General features: G+C 33.1%; 5 protein-coding genes across 5 annotated transcripts; 1 reads left to right on the top strand and 4 right to left on the bottom strand.

Annotated features, from left to right (window-relative positions):
* Positions 1–1,137: 1,137 nt before the first annotated feature.
* Positions 1,138–1,692, top strand: LOC136410117 (uncharacterized). The gene has a single exon (XM_066392084.1). The coding sequence runs from the start codon at positions 1,138–1,140 to the stop codon at positions 1,690–1,692; it is 555 nt and encodes a 184-aa protein (XP_066248181.1).
* Positions 1,693–2,177: 485 nt separating this feature from the next.
* On the bottom strand, positions 2,178–2,885 carry LOC136410116 (uncharacterized). The gene has a single exon (XM_066392083.1). The coding sequence runs from the start codon at positions 2,883–2,885 to the stop codon at positions 2,178–2,180; it is 708 nt and encodes a 235-aa protein (XP_066248180.1).
* A 3,647-nt stretch (positions 2,886–6,532) lies between these two features.
* Positions 6,533–7,442, bottom strand: LOC136409983 (uncharacterized). The gene has a single exon (XM_066391871.1). The coding sequence runs from the start codon at positions 7,390–7,392 to the stop codon at positions 6,628–6,630; it is 765 nt and encodes a 254-aa protein (XP_066247968.1). The 5' UTR covers positions 7,393–7,442; the 3' UTR covers positions 6,533–6,627.
* Positions 7,443–9,900: 2,458 nt separating this feature from the next.
* On the bottom strand, positions 9,901–10,973 carry LOC136409979 (uncharacterized). The gene is made up of 2 exons (XM_066391868.1): positions 10,323–10,973; positions 9,901–10,272 (listed from the first exon to the last, which is right to left on the bottom strand). The coding sequence occupies exons 1-2, from the start codon at positions 10,873–10,875 to the stop codon at positions 10,013–10,015; spliced, it is 813 nt and encodes a 270-aa protein (XP_066247965.1). The 5' UTR covers positions 10,876–10,973; the 3' UTR covers positions 9,901–10,012.
* Positions 10,974–14,616: 3,643 nt separating this feature from the next.
* LOC136409988 (uncharacterized) lies at positions 14,617–19,907 on the bottom strand. The gene is made up of 2 exons (XM_066391877.1): positions 19,555–19,907; positions 14,617–14,973 (listed from the first exon to the last, which is right to left on the bottom strand). Exons 1-2 carry the CDS (start codon positions 19,847–19,849, stop codon positions 14,690–14,692), a joined length of 579 nt encoding a protein of 192 aa, XP_066247974.1. The 5' UTR covers positions 19,850–19,907; the 3' UTR covers positions 14,617–14,689.
* Between the last annotated feature and the right edge of the window lie 851 nt (positions 19,908–20,758).

Here is a 20,758-nt window from a genome sequence, read left to right as displayed (position 1 = left end):
GTTTTGATTTTAGCTAGAAGTTTGTCGTTATTACATTATTTATAACAAAAATGTAAAATAATTGGAAAATGTGTATGAAATTAATACCCATCAGCAAAGTTGAAGATTTTGAGGTATTGCAGATGTGATACAATCACAGGCCATCTAAGAACTAAGGTGTTCTCATGTCTTTTCGAGCAAGCCATTCCAGGACCAGAACCAAAATAGTGTACAAAGTAATTTATCCTTTATTAATAAAGCTTTTTCAATTTCATTGTAAATGCTTGAGTTAAACTATAAAAATATCCAAGAAATTGCATGGCTAAAAGCGTAACCTCTGCAGTTATCCAACTGTATTGGTTGTCTGACGTGAGTTCAATTGCTATTTTATGCATGAAACGAATTTCTATACCTCCAAAGCATTTTATATTACAATTGTGTGGCCAGTAATTTTATGAATTTTGCAAAATTAAAACAATAATTTACCAACCTACCTTAACGAGAATGGGAAATGCCAGAAACTTGTGGTGGAATTTCCCAATATCGAATTGGTATTTTAAGATAGTCCAAAAGTTTATTAAGGGATAGAGAATAAACATGACTTTGTTGTTAACAAAAGAAGTATAACATGAAGATTAAATCTTCTAAAAGTTATTTACATGAAAATAATTCCGAAGTATTTGTAGTAAAGCCCCAAATCCAGAATGCAGATGAAGCTTTTACCTTTATAATGTTAATGTTATAATTACTATTTGATAAACAAACATTTGGTTTGACAAAATATCATTTTAGGTTTAAACAAGACCAAAAAAATTCTCATATGAAGTTTTTCCTTTTTAAGATTGTAATTGCTACACTATAATATCTAAATATGCACTAGAGGATGTTCAATATTAATTAATCAAAGTTTACATTCGAGTAAGATGCCTTGATCTGGCAGAAGTAAATAATAGAATTACCGTAGTACTCATACAAGATATAACGTCACAATGAATATAATACAACTATAAACCTGAATTCTAATACCTGCCCAAATATAAAATCTACCATTAACATACATAACTTTAAATGAAGATTACGGCTAGCGGAGCAAGTATGTCCGAAATAGTACTGCTTTTAAGTTATTTTTCCTCATTAATCTTCAGTACTGCAATGACGATGACTATAGTTAGTGATGACCAGAACGCAAAGAACCACGAAAATTATGAAAATTGCAAAAATAATTTAGTGCAGTGTCTGACAGTGCGGGCAGTGACTTTGATGAACGATTCTACACCACATCTTACCGACATCACCACAAACTCAACCATCTTGAACAATGAGAATGAAGAACTTAGAACAGAAATTTTTGTGAAGAACTCAGAACAGCATATTCACTTGGATTCCTTACAAATTGACAATATCTTCAATTACTTGAAAACCCATTATGTTATTCCAAATTTACTGAATTTATCAGAGTTGGTGCTATCTGAAGAAAGAGCTCAAGGGAAGAAGAAGAAAAACGAAAATAGGGAGAAAGAAGTGCTTGCTATGTCTATGATAAGCGGAGTTATAGGCTTGATTATTGTCAAAGCTATAACTTTGGCAGTCATATTTTTAGTCGCAGGAAAAGCACTTTTGGCAGCCATAATTGCCTTTACTATAACATCTGTAATGGCAATGAAGACATGGAAGAAGTCTGAATATTATGGGAAGCATCAGTCCACAGAATGAGAGGGAGTTCCATTAAAGTTTTGGTGAAATTTTGTATTTTTTTGATTTTGTATATTAATAAAAAGTATTTTAGACATTTACTTTTTCAAATTCTAATTGATTTACTATAATTTTAAAGATACGTATTGAAGTGTCTTCATGCCAGTGATAGATAGAACCTGCGTTCCTATAAAAATACTTTTCATTTTCTTGGATTAACCCCATGTATGTATATAAAACAGTAATTTTTTAAGTTTTAAGTAACTCGAACAATACATTTTTCTTGTCGTATTAAGAGCTTATACATTACTGTAAATTTCCTTCAAATAAATATTCTAATACTTTTCCATCGATTTTTAAATTATTATGGGTCTAAACGTTTTAAATAATACACATTGCAGTTGGAGGATGGAATACTATCATTTCAGTAGACACTCGGAAATGTAAAGAACAATATTTAACATTATCCACTAAACAGGAGTATACAACATAAATAATAACTAATATTATAACAATTCGGGAGCACTGGTATTACTCACTTCGTTCACGACTAACTCAGCTCTATTGGCACTCCTGACATGTTCGCCATAAGCACCCCATCCCTCAGGAATTACGACTACTGCTCGAGGGACCTGCGAATGCTCATTTCCAACCAATTCCTTGACCCCAATCACAATTGACAGAACAAATGATATTACCCCAGTAATCAAGGCCTTTCCTGCTAATGCGGTAATGCTTGCCATTCCAAACGTTGTCAAGACACTTGCTAGCATTGCTACTGCCATAAGAATTATTCCAGTATTGCTATCACCTTTCTTGTATTTGTCTTCTCTACCAGTTTCTGCACTTTGTTCACCAATTAACGCCCATAAATTAATCTTTATTGAGTGACTTGAAAGGAATTGGTCTAACTTCTTTCGTAAATAGTCGTCTGCTTTCGTCTCAATGTTGGAAGATATAGGAAATTCTCTAGGGACTTCATGATGCACTTTAACTCTGCTGGGGCTCAGAAACAAAGAAACTCCCGGTACAATGGGCAGGTTATCACGGTCTTCGAAGTGGTCGAGCCAATTTGCTACCTCGAATTTGAAGCAGGCCAATGTATAGATTTGTTTACAATAATCTAATGGAAAGTGTGGTTCAGTCTTAATGGCACTGCTGAGCTTTAGAACGAAGAACAATACTGCAACAAACTTTAATTTATACAGAGTCATTTTCGTAGTGATGATTTTTCACTAATAACCGCGGTTTGCCGAAAAAGGTGTTTTTTTATAGTTCCAATACAAGTTGTGAAGCAGATCTAGTTTTTCTACTTTAAACTGGGTTTGTTCTAAATATAACTTCAAAAATTCTGTTTTATGTAAACTCGTTTGGTTTACGTGTTAAAAGGGACATTTAAAAGTAGGTGAATAATATGGAAAAAATCAAAATCGTCTTAAAATAATTCTTTAATTTTTTAATTACTGGGCAATTATGATTAATGTAATCGTCAATTATTCAAAGAGTAAATGTTCGATTGTATGTAGGTATCTTTAAAATCGATAATGCTCCATTTCCATATCTACCATCTGCATAACTTAATAGAAAGGTGAAATTTTGCTCGAATTCAATTATTATTTTTCGTTAAAATTACTACTTTCAGCTAGTTATTAGGGGATTTCTTGGAATTGTCTTGAGTGGTGAAAGAGATGGTTGGTGAAAAAATTGTTTTAATAGAACGTTCGTGGTACTCCTAGAGAGTGATGATTTCACTTTTCAAGTGACCATTTTGAAGTTAATAAAAGTTTTAAATAACAAAGTTTTATCAACTTTAATAGCTTGAAGTTGAAAACAAATGCTCAAAGGAATCTCAATTTCAATCAATGTAGCTTTTTTTTAACGGAATACCACTTACCTAGTGGCCCTACAAACCGAGTCCATCCTACAACTTTTTTGTTACACAAGGTTTGGGGCAGATTAAATTTTGATTTATTTGGCAGAACCTGGCCAATTAATATAATTAACAATACTCGTTTATTGTCAATTCTAGATTACGCAGGTCATTTTTTGTTTAGCACTATCCAGTTTTCTCCGAGATTTTTTTAATATGCAATATATTAAGTACATTAATAACGATCTATTACTTCTAGGGCAATATACAGTGCTTGTAAAAATTATTGCAACACGTTTATAACTTTCCTCACCCCAATATTTTTAAAAAATGGTTAAACCCATATAATTTAATTTAAAAAAATGTATTTAATGCATTATTTTCGATTTTCAAAGTTTTTACCTCTATCCAGCTACCTATACTGACTTTTTATTTTCAAATAGTAATATACCCATGGTAGTATATTAAATGAAAGGTAATTCAATGAAGAATATGACAGTATACTCAGAATTAAAACTGGATCTGAGCAACCCCAAAAAAATCGAGGGGCGTAAGATTTGGAGTTCGTAAGGGCCATTCTATTGAGCCTTTTCTACCGATCCATCTAGAAAAAATCTTATCAAGATACTCTCTCACAGGCATAGCTCAATGTGGTGGTGTATCATCTTGTTGGAACCAAATATTATTAACTATTTATTTCCCAATTTCTCTAGGAAAAATTGCGAAGATTGATAGAACTATTTTGTTTTGCGATAAGTACAAGTATTGTGCGTTATTTAAGTTTCCCTCTTTGAAAAATGGATCGATGAACTGGTGGTCGATTATATTCATCCATACATTGAATTTTGCCGGATGTTGTGAATGCATAGTCTGCACCCAATGAGAAATGTCTGTAGCCTAGCAGCGACAATTATGTCGATGAATGGATTTATTTAAGCAAAACATTGCTTTATCCGAAAATAAAATTCTAAAAAATAATTTGTTATCCTAAATGTCTTTTTCATGGATCAATTCACAAAATTCCATCTTATGATCAAAATCTTCAGTTCAGTCTTGGATAAAAGAAATTTTGTGTGGATGAAATTTTGCTTGTTTTAAAAAATTGATTACTGATTTTGCAGATATATGAAATTCATCGGCAAGTTTGCTGTTAGACTGTATGAGGTGTTCATCAATTGATAAAAGAATATCTAGTACTAAAGTACTAATCGATAAATCGCCACCAGTTGCTATTCGAGGTTTTCCATATTTTGGAACAGCTTTAAACCTTTCAGTTTGCTAAAAAAATTTATTAATCCGACAAACTACACTTCTATCAATAAATCGGTCTGAACATTTCTCATTAAATATGAGACACATCTCTTCGTAAGTTCTTTTACGATCTCCATATCTCAAAAAGATTAAAATTTCAATTTTTTGCTTCTCAAATAAATGATCAATTTTTTTTATTCTCCTACTGCGGTAGGTATCTAGCAACTGAATTCTACTATCAGTGAATTCTATCAAAACCAAAATATTTTGTATCTAAAAATGTATTCACGTTGAAGACGATTTGAAATTTCTACGTTTTATTATCAATTTTTTCACTCTCTTTCAAAGTGAAATAAGATTGGATTGGCTATCTAGGAAACAAAGATTAAATGTTTAATCTTTTTAGGATGCGGACTTGGTTCTATTTTTTGGAAGAAAACTGTAGATCCAATTTTAATTCTAAGTATACCGTTGGATCCCTTATTGAATTATCTTTCGCTTGATATGCTATAGCAGGTATCTTTCCACTTAAAAATAAAAAATTAGTAGAAGTAGCTGGATAGGAGTGAAAAATTTGAACATCGAAAATAATGCATAAAATACCTTTTTTAAAATAAAATTATATTTGTTTAAACATTGTTTTAAAATATGGGGTTTATGACAGTTATAAATATCTTGCAATACTTTTTACAAGCGCTGCATATTGATGCTGCAATTTGGGATGAAAGATACAGTAATGTGCGTATTGCACAAGTGTTTTTAATTTGCAATTATAAAAGTTAAAATTCTGCTTTTATGTTCTCTTTGTGAGCTTTTTAGAACCTCTTTAAGATTTTTTTCTATCAGTAAAAGTATTGAAATTGCAAGAATTTACTGCATGTATTTCAGATCAATTTAAAAATTTTCAAAAAAAATTTGAAGAGCTAATTGGGCATTGACTTTTTGAACCCTTCAGAACTCTCTAAGGAATTCCCAGCTTAAAATCAAGTTACTGTAATGAACTTAGGTAAAACTGAAGCTTCACGCCTGCTCTATTTGCTGACAAACACTAAAATACTATATTGCAATGAAAACTTTGCGAAAAACAAGCCAATATCTCTAATGATTCTGGTATCTCTCTCATTCTGGCTGATTTCGTGTAACTAAGATTAATATGCAGAGTAGGTATATCTGATGCAATATGAAGAAATCGAAATTTCAGGCCTGAGTTTCGGAGAAATTTATTAATTTAAACCATCATTATTAAACTACACACCGCCAGCATTATCTACATTATAACTTTAAATAGAATATCATTAACTCGCTATTGAATACTAAAAGTTGTTAATGGACCACTTCTGTCTAATCATTTATCCCAAACTGTCCGTCCAATCCTGCCAACATCTTCATCTACGATGCCATTCATCTACATATAGTTAGTGGTGTTGGTTATTATTTTCTTGTTGATCAAGAACATATGTTTTGATAATGAGGTTCGCGCATTAGAATGCAGGTCTCGCATAATCTTTCATAGTCTAGCAAACTGGAGCACGCACATCCGAATTTAAGATTTAAGTGCTATTAGTTCTGCATGCCTGCGATCACTTCTAAATAAAGGAGGAAGTGGTTTAATTATTGTACTTTACTTAATTTACTTTGAAACCATTATAGTAGTATTCCATTACCGTTATGATTAAATTTAGATTAAATAAATATTAATCATCCCGTATTTGACGAGAAATTGAACGTTTGTTGTAAAAAATAACTTAAAACTCTTTATTTACCTACGAATAAATAACTATTAACATACATAAAAGAAATTGACATAAATAAGTTAAAAAGTATCACAAGTATTGTTATTGTGGTTTGAAGCCGGGTTGCAGGGCTAAAGGCAGAGGTGCGTCCATTAAGCTTCTGCCATGTCCATAGCCACCCTCCCAACCTCCTCCTTCATGAGAGGTCGAATGTGTATGGGATGTTGAATACACGGGCTTGGCAACTACCTCGTAGGTAGAGTGACTACCACCGCCACCAGCAAGGGATTTCAAGCCAATAATGGCGGAAAGTAGCAAAGAAATGAGGCCGGTCATAAGGGCTTTTCCTGCAATGGCAGCAATGCCTCCCAAAGCAAGTGCCATGAGCATGCCCTTCATCATAGCACCGGCAGCAAGAAGCATTCCTAAGCCATCACCGCCCTTCTTGTCTTTTTTACGAGCAGACCCTGCGGCACCGTCTTCAGCTGCTTTCCAGAGGTTCAATTTGATTGAGTGATTGTTAAGGAATCCGCTGACTTTTTTCATCAAAAAAGCATCCAGTCTGGCATTGGGGTCATCGGGAAACTCGCGAGCCAGCTCGGTCACTAAGTCACTAGTGGTCAATTTATCACTATTGTTTTCGCGCACTATGGACACTCCTGGAAGTACCGCAATATCCTCGTTTTCATTCAGCTTATCCACCCAAGACACTACATCCAACTTTAGACATGTCAGCGAATAGTCATCGCAATTTTTGGACAAAGATTTTTTAAGCTCGCTTCGATCACTTTTTTTGGGAACTTCTTCAGCTGAACTTAAACCCACAAGGGTGGCTACAAAAACAACCATTACAATCTTAAGACCCATGCTGACTCGGCAGTGCTTAATCTGCTTCTAATGATTTAGCATAAAGTGTGGCGTGTTTTATACCCGATCCTGTTTGCGGTTAAAAAATATAGACGACGTACCCACCAAAATCGGTGGTTCTGGGGAATTAGAATAAGTGGAGCACACAAAAATTACTGTGAGAGTAAGTGACAGGACTATTAACATTAGGCCACAATAGCCGAGGTGACTCGGGTGCTCTCACTCGGTACTATAGAGAAAGGATTTTTCTGGGCGGCCGTATGTCGAATGTGGGATTTTTTCAATTACTTAAACCCTACCATGTCGTACATTTCCGAGCAGCGGACTCGACAGTTTTGGATTCCAAATGCTCTCGTTCTTTTACGAGAAACGATGGCATTAACGAGATTCGTGAGAATATGTATTGTGTGTAATATAGACTAATGTAAGTACCATAATAGCCTCTTTATTAGGTAAAGTGGTTGTCTGTAGTTATGTTGCGTGTTTTTGCCTGGTAATTTAAATATATTAGCTACATGAAGCAGGAATGGTCAAGATTTCTTATACCTATCTGTTGTTTTACCATTAAAAAAATTGCTGGAAATAATAAATAAAAAAGATACATCTGGCAGAATTTTTTATTGAGGCACTGTATATTATTTCATCTGTCGTCACCGTGTTTAGACCGGTGAGCAGTACGCTCGCAAAAAAGGCAGTACAGATATTTGAATGTTGGAGACCATCGTACCATTGTCATCGTTCATCCCATACCTAGTCCCTTTGCAAAAGACAAATTGTAAAGTTTTGTGTATTTTCGTATCGATATTGTTTCTAAGATGATTTAGCCGAATAGTAGCACAACAAACAAGATATTCGTAATACGGAATAAACTATTAATGAGGTTTTCTTTCGTTCGAAAAATTCGTGATATTTAGTCCTGGTACCGTAAATAGCACGCCTTATTTAATTGGGATAAAGTGGTTGTATAAGGAAAAAAATAAAATAAATTTTATCTCATTATTTGTGTTTAAGTTACTTAATCTTAATATTGTTGAAAAAATGAAAATCTATTTCATAATTTTAACATAACGTTATAAAATGCACTAAATTTAACTAAAGGAAAAAAACTAAAATACAAAGTGTGCTATTTACGTGACCAGGACTGTATCTCTCTAATGTAAATAACTTCTATTCTGAAAACAGAACTTAATTTAATTTGCTATATACAAATCGACACTTTTCACTCGCGAAAAATATCAAATTTCGACTGAGAATGTAGGAAAAATCAGCAAAGGTGTGGACTTAAAGATTAATGAAATAAAAACATAATGAATATTCATGCAGAATTATGCCAGACTGAAAACGGGTGCATTGTAGGTGACGAAAGTCCTTATTATATTGTAGTTACCGACTGAATAATTAGTTATTTTTATTTAATTACTCGTATTCCAGTTGCATGATTCTAATTTAATAGAGAGAACGCTTATTATGAAAATATAATATTTGAGTAGATTAACTCTAATAATTTTCAACTTAACACAGAATTTCTGTTTCATCAAGATAATGTGATAAACCAATTAACAAGTACCATTCAAACTTGGGATAGAGAAGGTCAAAAATAAGAGCTCAAATTCAAAAGCAAGGAAACAAATTTTCACATAATTAATTTCATTAATTTAATGAGTTTATTTGCATTTCTCAACATCTTCATAGATAGCTAATTTCCCTGCTCGATTATTATGAAACAGGAATTCTAGGTTAGCGTGAAAATTATTAGAGGTAAACCACCTAGTGTTTTAAAAATCGTCAAGACGAATTCTGTCTATTAAAATCAGAATATATATGGTGTTAAATTTAAGATAATATACATAGATTTCCACCGTTATAGTTTTTGGAACACTTTGTATAATGTTCACTATTTTTAAAATGAAGACAAGTCATGTGGCATGACATCATTTTCGTTCCAAATCAATGTCTAAAAGAGTTTGGATGGTATCGAGTTCTGTACTGAGACTGAGCTATCCTGTATATATTAGCTTCCAAATCAGTCTAGCTACATGTAATCTTAGCAAACACATATATAAGATAATTTTACCTTGATTTAAAAACTTTTTTCTAGATAGAACTATGTGAAATTATGGGGTATAGAAATAAAAGAATCTAAGACAGATCGTTTCTGTTAGAACTCTAATTTCTTTATTACAGTCAGAAGGCACGTGTTAACGGTCAAAAGATCTGTAACGAACTAACTCCTAAAGACTCACACTTTTACCACCCATCAGTATTAAAAGGGTCAAACACTGCAACCATTCTCTTGATTTGTTGTCCTGGTCATCTGGTCTTTACATGGGTGAAAATACTAACTTCAAGTAACAAAAGACCCAAAAACCCATACTTTCTTCTTTCTTCTATTTTAAGAAAAGGAGTCATAAATTGAACAAACTTGACTCTTACAGACAATAAATTTGAGAACATAAAGACAATTGAATTTTGGACGTGAACACTTGTATCAGAAATCCAACAAACTATTTCATGTAAATTCAAAACTTTATTAATCCCATCTTTACAAATCAATAAACAATAATAAATAAAAATAAATAATATAGTTAACGACAATTCAATATCACTTCTTGCATTTTTCCTATGCTGGTTTGTAGTCAGGCTGTAGTGGTAATGGTAGAGGCATATCGAAACTCCTGCCATAGGAGGAGTGTCCATAGTGCGGATGCTCATGAGATTCAGAATGAGTGTGAGATTGTGTATAGATGGGTTTGGATACAATTTCGTATGTCGTTTGTTTGTGTCCTGAGCTACTCAGCGCTTTGAGACCGACAATCGCTGAGAGCAGCAAGGAAATGAGACCAGTCATCAGGGCTTTACCTGCTATGGCTGCGATGCCGCCTAATATGAAAGAAAACTAGCATTAGTTTATTGGGATAATTTGCACTTACCTAAAGCCAGAGCCATTAAAGTCCCTTTCATCATAGCTCCAGCTGCCACGAGCATGCCCATGCCTCCTCCTCCGTTACCCCCACCTCCCTTGCCACCTCCTCCACCCGATCCACCTCTTTTTCTGGCCTCCTCCACGTAAGATTTTCGGTCAAACAAATTGAGCCTCACAGAGTGGCTGTTGAGGTATGAGGTCACTTTCTTCATGAGGTACGCATCCAGTCGAGCATCAGGGTCGTTAGGGAAATCTCGGGCTAGTTCAGCCACAATATCGGCAGTACTAGATCTAGCACTGCCATTTTCACGCACTAAAGACACTCCCGGCATTACACTGTAGTCGTCATCTTCATTCAGTTTGTCTACCCAGGACACGACGTCTAACTTCAAACACGTAGCAGTGTACACACTGGAACAGTCCCTGGATAACGACTTTTTATATTCACTTTTATCACTTTTCTCGGGTGAAGGGTTCGAGAAGGGCTCGGGAGCATCTTCGGCAACTGCCTGAAGGGCCACAAGTAGGGAAAGAACAAACACCGATCTCCAAGTGAACATCCTTCTACAGTTTGTTCACCATTTGATGTGTAGACTGATTAGTTATCTAGTTTATATACAGAACTGTTAAAGGTGGTAAGCAGGAAAAAAGCAAAACATGTTCCTTAAATGAAACAGTGGAAATAATTTATCAGTATGGAAAATTGGGCCTGACGTGTTTAGGTCGTATGTTGATGGACTTAAAGACGATAATTGCATATCATAATACGTTTACTTCCCCAGTAGAATGGAACTTGATGCGGATAATCTGTATGGAATGGTGAAAACAGGGACGGAGTTGTTTTTCTTTATTTAAGACAGGCTAGAAAGCTCAACGTATAATGCTCATAAACATTCAAAAATTTCTATTTGAAATTTTTTCAATAGTTCCATAATAGAAAAACTAAGTCCGAAGAAAAACACGAATTCCTCAAGTGATTTTGAGGATTGTTCTAGAATTTACACAACCAATTTTAATCGGTATATTTTCCATTATGCCAAATATATTTCTATAAAATTATAATTATAATTTCTACCAAACATATTTCAGCTTTTAATCGTGTTCCTCAATATTTCTAATCTATCACGAACTCTTGTTTTACGTCTGCACAAGAAAAATCTAAATCAACTCCCCTGCCTTAATACGTCCCTGGTAAGAATTCTGTGATGCTATTAATCAAACAGGTAAATTTACATCGATATGAAAAATCTCTTATTCAGTAGCGTCGAAATGGCAAAACATCACAGCGTAATTACAATCTTATTATACCTGTAGTAGGGAGCTAAGAACCATGTTAAAATTGCTTCATCATACTTTCTAATGATACCTGTTCGAATTATTTTATATAAAATTAGCCTTACCTTACCTTTGCCTTACTTAAATCTATTGGCCCTTATGGTATTTACCTTCTTGGTTGATTCTAGTGTAACGTCACTGGACGTCATTGGTTAAAAATGTAACTTGCATGGTACCAAAGAAAGTAGAAGCATGTCGCGATTGCTTGCTCTACATTCTGAACTCATAAAAATTACCGCAACAAGAGATGCAGAATATTAATTTCCATGAAGTTCATTAGACTATTAAGGTCAGAATCCGCTTCTAATTTGTTGACTATCACTATCACAATCTAACTGCTCGATATATTTAGGTAGGGTTGGGTCTGAGTTTACACCGTTTAGTTGTGATTAGGTACTTGAGGTTCAAAGAGGTTCCATTTAATCTGGTAAGCAATAATGTTTTTACAAATGTTGTCAAGAATTCTTAACAGCCCTCAAAGTTAATTAGATGTCATCAAAAGGTGATTTTTCCCGTACATAAAATACTTACCTAAACTTGTATTATTGCGATATTCTAGAAATAGCTTTATGGCGAGTGTTAAAATTTTAAAATTAATATTATGAATGTATAACGGGTAAGTTTTTAGTTTTAAATACCAATGTTGTGAGTCAGTATCGACACCTACCTATTTTTAAAGTTCATTAATTCATTGGTAAATTAAGCGTCTCTAAAACTAAGAAAAATGATCTAAATTAAATAATTTCTATGTAAACTTCTATAACTACTTAATGAACTTCTTGTGTTTCTTCTTTAAATATATCTTTAAGAGATTTTTTACTTTCTATTAATAATTTGCGATATTTCCATATGGCTCTACAGTGCAAATACAAATTGTATGTTTTTAGATATTCTAGTGGAGATTTTACTACATTGCTAAATTTTCTGGTACTACCGGATGTCAATCATCGGTAATACAAGAAATAAAACTGAGAGTTCCAGATTTATGTAAATGTTAATCTTATTCTGAACAATCACAAAAACTCCTCAGAAAGTATCAAAAAATTTAGGAAGTTGCAATAGTTTCTTCAAACTTGTCAAATCTCTTTTGGATTTGTTGGGGGAAAACTTCAAATAAACTAATATCCATATAATCCGATAGAATAATGAAAATCCCGCAGCCTGCAATACCGAAGTAAATTTTAAAAGAAATATACAAAAATTTTAAAAATGGGAAAAGAGGTCTTGCACTGTAGGTAAACATTGATAAGTAGTAAAGAATAACTTTTTGTATTTAACTAATTTTGAAATTCTGCACGTATTAAATTTATATCCGAATATCAAATTTTCTGTTTCATTTTTGAAATATTGTTGGCATAGAATAAGGAAATATTGGGCAAAGCCCGTACTTTTAAAGTGATTGAATAAGAAGTTTAATGCTTAAAAAACGGTCGTATAGAGGTTATCTATAGGATGATTTTAATTCAGTTTGCCAGTAAATATGTTCAAAACAACATAGATATCGATTTATCTTCATGGCTTCATCTACACTATATTAGAACTTCATATACTAATAATCCTGTTTTTCTCGGTCACTGATCGATTTTCAATACTTCCATTAACATAACAATTTGTAATAGGAACAAAGATACTGGTTAACTTGGATACTGACATATATTTCTGTAAATTATTTATGAAGTTAGCTCATTCAGAAACCGACTCTTTTACTTTGATTTGATTACAAAAAGCTAGTAATATTCATGAGGAAATATTTGGAACACATATTCGCCCCTACCGGGAATAACGCAAATACGGGGTATAACGTATCATCATAGAGATATATCAGGGGGCGATAGTACTCTGGAAAATAATTAAAAAATGCTAATAAACCCATAGTCAAACACGCACCACTTTCGATATACATATGTATAGGGTAGCAAAGTTTCACATTTGTTCAAATATTTTGCGTTTTTAACAAATATGCCTTGAGTTAAATTCTTAAAATTTCGTACGCCATTTTCTTTAAGACCCTCTACAACAAAATGCCAAAATCATCGGTAGCCATATACAGAGTGGTATATTTTTTCGATCATGTACTATTTTATGCTTTCTATCTTTATTTGAAACACCCTGTATGAATTCTGATGCCAAATTTAAATTATTTCTTCAATTTTTAACTTGTTGGTTTCTTGCAGTACTTTCGTATCTTCTACCGTTTTCGAAGAACTTTCAAAAATATCTATTGATGCAAATTAAGAATACACAGGAAGTAATGAAAAAAAATCATCAGGCTCAGTTATCACCTATCTGAAGCAAATTGTAACATTTAATTAAATTTCTTAAAACAAAAATAAATGTAAACGAAAACGAAAACAATGTTACAAAAACTTTAAAAAGTCCTTTAAAAAACATGAAACTTTATCTCCTTATATGTTAAAACTAGTGCTTTGTTCACCATTAATTTATCAGCACTTTATTTTTTCATTATTTTGCAGAATTCTATCGTCCCCTGAAATATCACCATAATGATATGTTACACCCTGTATACTCCATCTAGGCCAAAATCTAGCCAATTAATCAGGAAATGAGATCATTGGATTTTGCAAGTAATTTCCTGTTTACATCAAAACACCTTAATTAGAGTGATTCAAGTTCACACATACCGATTTGATATCATTTAATTAGACACATCTTAGTACTGGTTATACCAGAATACCTTCTAGTTTTCACATTAATTTAAGTTTACTTTCCTTCGGCAACACTTCTTTTGTCGCACTAGTTCCTCCCTTAATTATGAGTGAGCAAGTTCGAATCTGGTTCATGAGAAAGTTATGATCTCAAAATTAAATTGTTATTATCTGCTAACTTGACAACTAATGAGAACATTTTTGTTTCAGGAAGAAGGGGGCCGATCCAGTGGCTACAGTACTTATTTCTGTTGCGATATTGAGGATAATAATTTTTGTGAAATGAAATACTTTAGAATATACGAAAAACTGTTGGTTTTATTAAATAATCACACACAATAAATTATTAAATAACTAAAACTTATTATTCGTACTAATAAATGCCCGCTGCAGAGTTATCTGCGACAACTCCAGAGCGGCCCCAGTGCCCAATAGGTGCTGGTACTACTTCGTACGATACCTTAGAACCTGCATGCTCTATAATGTTCTTTAGGGCGGTGGTACCGGCTACAGCCAGGGCTGCCAGACTCATACCGAACCCTTTAAACGACACTAGGGCTATTAAAGAGAGCACTATAGGCAGTACTATGGCGGCTTTCAGTTTAAGCAAGAGGAGGAGTGGGAGGATTACTCGTTTGATTTTTTTGCCTCTTGCGCCTGAAAATAGAAAAAAAATGCATACTTATCTGAGGCTTTAGTTAAAAGTACTTATAGCAGAAAAGTTACTTAGAAAATTCAGTTGTACGTAAATCTATATTTCATGATATTGCTACTTTAAAAGTAACAAACAACTTGACGCTGCATCGAAGGAGTCTGCGGTACCAAACCATGCGTCTCATACCATGCAAATAGTACCGTCGAAATCCACCAGCAGCGACATTTAATATACTGTCCCCCCGAGTGTACTGTAAACAAGTACCTACTTTCTTTGGACGTAGGAAGGGAAAAGGCGTGGTCCCAGAAAAAGAAGAAGGAAAAAACGAACCGAGACAACCTTAACCAGGGGAGAAGGTCAGGGCCGAGGCGGAAGACTTAAAGAACTCGATAGTATGTGGGTCAGTTGGTTAGCCACGGATGACGCACCCATGATCATCGATTATGGTGAAGAAAGTTGGGTTGTGGAGTACTTGCTCCATTGGTTGGAAGCTGCCAGAGGGGTTTCAAATGAACTGTCTTAGAGGAATCTCTTTCATCCTTATCTTAACATACCTGAGAGATTTGAATTTAGGATGATTAATTTTATTGTTGGGATAGTAGATATAGAACCTGAACTAATTATGATTTTTATTCGTTTCATGTATTTGTTAATTTAAAAACGGTGACACATGTAAGATCAAATCTATTGTTTAAGAATATGATAATATGATGAATTTAAGTGAAGAAATTTCCACACTAAGTACTCAACTGAGTCTTAATATATGACAACCAACATTCATCGACAAATACACAATGATGAAAGATAGTGAAGTTCTCTTAATGAAAATGTGTGGTATTTGCGACGATACAAATCACTTTCACCAATATAATGCCATAATTTCTTTTTATTCTTCAATTTCTCTTCCTCCTGGGTAATTCATAACTTGTGAGTTTGATTCAGAGGTAATTATTACAAACAAGTGCTGGATGCGAATTAAATTAAAATTAAGATAAAAGATTCATAATATTTTCATAAAATTCATAATATTGAGTTCCCGGAAATTGTTACTTTTATGAGCTATAGCTCTATTGATTTATTCCATATTAATTAGAAAATGGTTTGGCAAATAGAGGAATTAAATATGTCTGACAATTTTGTATATATATTTATAGCGAATCAAAATTGTTTCTTTATCACTGCTAGTGCGAAAGAACTTTAATTTAAATAGTCTACATAATTAAATCATATTATGTACCACTATTTTCATTAATATCTTCACATGCACATGCATGTGAATTTTTTTCACTCACTTTTCGTTACCGACCGTTGGTGAAAGAAGTTTTTATCTGAAGCATTCCAGCTTTCTACAATGTTTAATGCTTTTACTTGACCGAGCAACAAGTTCATCTTTTACGTAGAACACCGAACGAAGGTAAAAGATGGTGGTGAAAAATTATTTAAGACATAGGAGGAAGTAAATAAAGATCACTTTTTTGGATGTTATTGCAATTTACAAAGGCTGGTAAGTTCCAAAAATCTGTGAGAAGTAAAAAAAAAGATCGTTCAAGACTGAAAAATCCATTAAAATACTTTTGAAGGACAACAAATATCTTTGAAATGCCTCCGAAATGAAACATTTACTGTAATTCCAAAACTTTCAAAAATGTCTTCAAAAGCTACAAAAACGAATGAAAAGCTTGAAAATTTTGAAATTCTTTTGCAATTGAAGAGAAACTCCAAAAATCTATAATCTCAAAAAACACTTGAAGAACCTTCTGGAAACTAGAAAAACATGGAGATTCCATGTTCCAAATAATTATACAAAATAATTGAAAAGCTCTCTGCTATCAGATTCACAGAAGTAATTTGAACATTTCTTGTAGAACTGCAAAAACCTAACAAATTTTGTATAATTTGAATTTATTTTACAATTTATAAAGAATAATTTTTAAAAATTGCTTTGCGACTGCAACGTGCAAAAATTCCTTGGAAAGCACATAACCAAAAAGTTTCACAAATGTATGCGAAAAAAATAAAAAATTCTCTACACTTCTAAGAAACTTAAAAATCCGTGGAAAATCTATGAGAAATCAACGAAGGCTTTGGCAACTTTGTTCCAGAAAATGGAATAGACAAAAATCTTCCAAGAACTGAAGCAACATTGTATGTCGGAAGAGTCTTCAGATAGCAGCAGATTAATCAGTCTTATGTTGGTTTATCGATCATTTCATATTAGAAAATTGGCACAAACTTAAGTTAAGTTCCTAACGAGAAATTGATCTATTAAAAAACAATTGATAGGAACCTAAGTGTAATCGGTGAACATAATTGTTAAACATGTTTTTGAGTAACATAGGAAAAAATCGCGAATGCATAAATATAAGTTTAACCTTTCATAGGTCATAATAATCCACGTATTAGTTCATATTTTTCGGTATTACAGACTATGAATTATTATTTTCTATCACCACATCTTTCTAAAACACTCGCCAGGCCGTTATTGCTGCTCCTAATACAAAAGAAAAACATTCAAAAATTATCAAGACTTACTGCAAACGTTCTTTAGTAGCTTTTGTAATATTTTTTATTTTCTTTTAACACATTTTTCGTTTAAACTATACATCAAGTGCACCATAAAATCAAACTTATTATCTGAGTAATTATTTCTCTTGAAGATTATTAAAATTTTGTCCGATATTTCTTGACCCACTTGATCAAATAATCGTACAAAACTCAATTTAAAATTCAGATTTGACCCCACCCATTCTTTTTTTTTGAAGACATACCTTTGCACAGTTTGTACTTATTTAGAGTGTGACAAATTAACGGACTTCTGGTTTAACGGTCAGCTCCGGTGGCTGGCTAATTGTATCACATTTGAATTTGGGACTTGGAGACTATTAAAATATAACTCCGAGCTTATTGTTCTTTCCACGACTTTTAACTCAATTTGTTTGCTTGCTGAAAGGAACTTAAATTATCCACCGTAAAACAATATTTTCTGACTTTCATCGATGCCGATATTGCAATCAGTTAATACTTCTTCACTCTTTTTTGTGTGATTCCAATTTCAACCGGATCTGTAATATCAACTAACACTTTCTCAGCGCCAATAGAATGGATATCTAAAGCATTTTTAATAATTTTTTTATCGGCTTTGTGATTTCGAATGATCACTTTCTACAACCTTTCCATTGAAATCTATGTCACTAATTATATTCTTACTCTCTGTAACGAAAGTACTACCGTTGAGATGGTACTTAGCAGATTTGCAGCGTTAGCTTTTTGAGCACTTATTGACAATGAGTTGGGAAAAATCTGGTTTGCCAGCAGTGAAAGTCAATGTCGAATTTCACTCTCGGTAGTGCTACAGTTACAAAGGTTGTTTATTGTCATTAGTTAAAATTATGATGGACCTCAGCTACATGCGCTATTAAATAAAATGGCATCTTTATACAATATGTTCACTTCCACCCACCACAACTTCAGAATCTTGAATAGCACCCTACCTCGATATATGTATATCTCACATTAAAGGGCACTTAAAATGTATTATTTTGATATACATAATTCTAAAATTGATAAAGTTGTTTTCGAAAAATTGTTGAATAATTTGTTACAACTGTTTAATTTTTTTTTTTATATCAAACTTAATATCTTTTCGACAAAAACAGGGAATGTTCTAAAAAAAGTTACAAACTTAAAAATTAGTGTATTAAATGTTCAAATACTCCCCCATTATTTTCTAAACAAAGCTATAATCTTCTTTTGACCTATTCTCGGACTCTCCTGAAAGTTTCTCTTATAATCTTTTGACATTCTGAGATCATTTGATTTTTTAAATCATTACTATCTCGAAGGATCGTTTTGTAAACTACAGATTAAATAACCCCCCAAAAGGAAAAATCAAGCGACGTTAAGTCAGGAGGTCTTGCTAGCCATTCTACTATACCTCTCCTGTTAATCCATCATCAGTTCATAATTTTTTGTTATTTTATGTATTAAGCCTAATGAAATTCCGGTTTCGTGGGATATTTTCTTCTGTGATGTAGTTGGCCCGGCTGCAAGTATCCTAGCACTTTGATCTGAGCAGCTTCATTTAACATGTTGTGACTACTTCGTTTCACATTCACTACAGATCGAGTCATTTAAAATTTTTCCAATAAGTGAATGACATAAACGTGCGAAATATATTTGCCAGGATGCGTTTCATTCAACACAGCCGCAGCTTGCCTAGAAAATTCATTAATCGCAACATAAATTAAGACAATTTCGACTCTTTCTTCTATGAATTAAACCGATTTTAATAAACTAACACTTCAATAATAGTAGTAAATTATTTGCCAGTCACTAAGCAGTAATTGTCAAATCTAACTGGACTCTTGCAAGTTTGTTTATTTTGTTAAAGAATTGTTTTTTTTATTTATCGAAAACAACTTTATCAATTTTAGAATGATTAACATTAAAATAATGCATTTTAAATGTTCTTTAATATGAGATACATACAGAGGTAGGGTGCCATTTACAATGTCTTCATTCTGAACTTATTGAAGTGGTAAGTTTTTAAATGAACACATTGTAGATCCACTTGAAAAATTTACCTGTTAGTAGGTCTCTTGCTTCACTCTCAGGGAATTTTATCCGCAATTCTCTCTCAGCCAGGAAACTCACACATCTCTCCACCAAATTTCCGTTCATTTTCTTACTTCCACGAAACGCCTTTTTCTCCAATACAACGTAGTTTCCCACAAGTGGAATGGAATCCAAATCCTCAATTCTTCGTAAATAGCTTAATACCTCTGACTCTTCTAGATCTTTAACTCCATCGGCACCTTCTATGAGATCGTAAGCAATAACACAAGTAATTAAGCCGAAAATTGCACAAAACTTTAACATGGTTTTAGTTGGGTTTGAGGAGGACAAACGAGGGAACAGAAACAAACAGGGGCGACAGATTGATGGTGATAAACAAGGGAACAAGTCTTTTAATTCTTTTTTATTTTAGTAGGGGTGTTAGTAGGGGTGTTTAAATATTCAGATATGTAACACGGTAAAATAAATTCCGAAGATGGTCGTGCATTGTTTTAAACGAAAAGTAAAAACATTTTTGCTTCGCAAATATTGTTTGGTATTCTGCGTCATTTTCTGGTGTTAATTTATTCTCCTGAAGATTTAATTGTGTGTCAGTGGTGAAGTTCGTGGTAGTATGTGAGGGAATACAAATGCAGAGGTGTCGCATAAATTTGGCAAAAAGAAGTCATTTCGCTCTCCTTTTAGGTTCAATTAGAGATTTTCATGAATAATAATCACTACCATTAAAAACGCCCCTGAATTCTCGGTATTTTTGAGGCCTGGTTGCCTCAATATCTCCGCTTTAAATTGAAAATCTGATTTAAATTTATAATTTTCTGCGTGTACACAGAGCGTAATAAAATTACAAAACGAAAATTTGCATGCAAATCTGTTTTGAAGTCATTCTATTTCTTGCAACTGATATTACTGGCAAAAAATACATATATATACAGGGTGTCCTATTATTGATGATACATAACTGAACCTTATACTGAATTACTTATATCTGAAGGTTGAGAACAACCGAAATACAAAGTATACAGAACTAAAAATCACTTATGGTCTATTAAATAATTTCGCAAAGAAGCTAATAGATGGCGTTTTTGAATTAAACTTTGATGTAAAATGAAGAGGGAGCTGTCAGCGGCCTTTTCCATGCTTTTGACAGCTCTCAACTTTTTTGCTCTCAGCTGAAAGCAAAAAAATTATGTTCACATAGCTATGTTCTTAATT

Source organism: Euwallacea similis, chromosome 7, assembly GCF_039881205.1.
Source record: "Euwallacea similis isolate ESF13 chromosome 7, ESF131.1, whole genome shotgun sequence".
Classification (NCBI taxonomy): Eukaryota; Metazoa; Arthropoda; class Insecta; order Coleoptera; family Curculionidae; genus Euwallacea; species Euwallacea similis.
The sequence above is the reverse complement of the archived record's forward strand: the minus strand, read 5'-3'. Positions and strand labels throughout refer to the sequence as shown.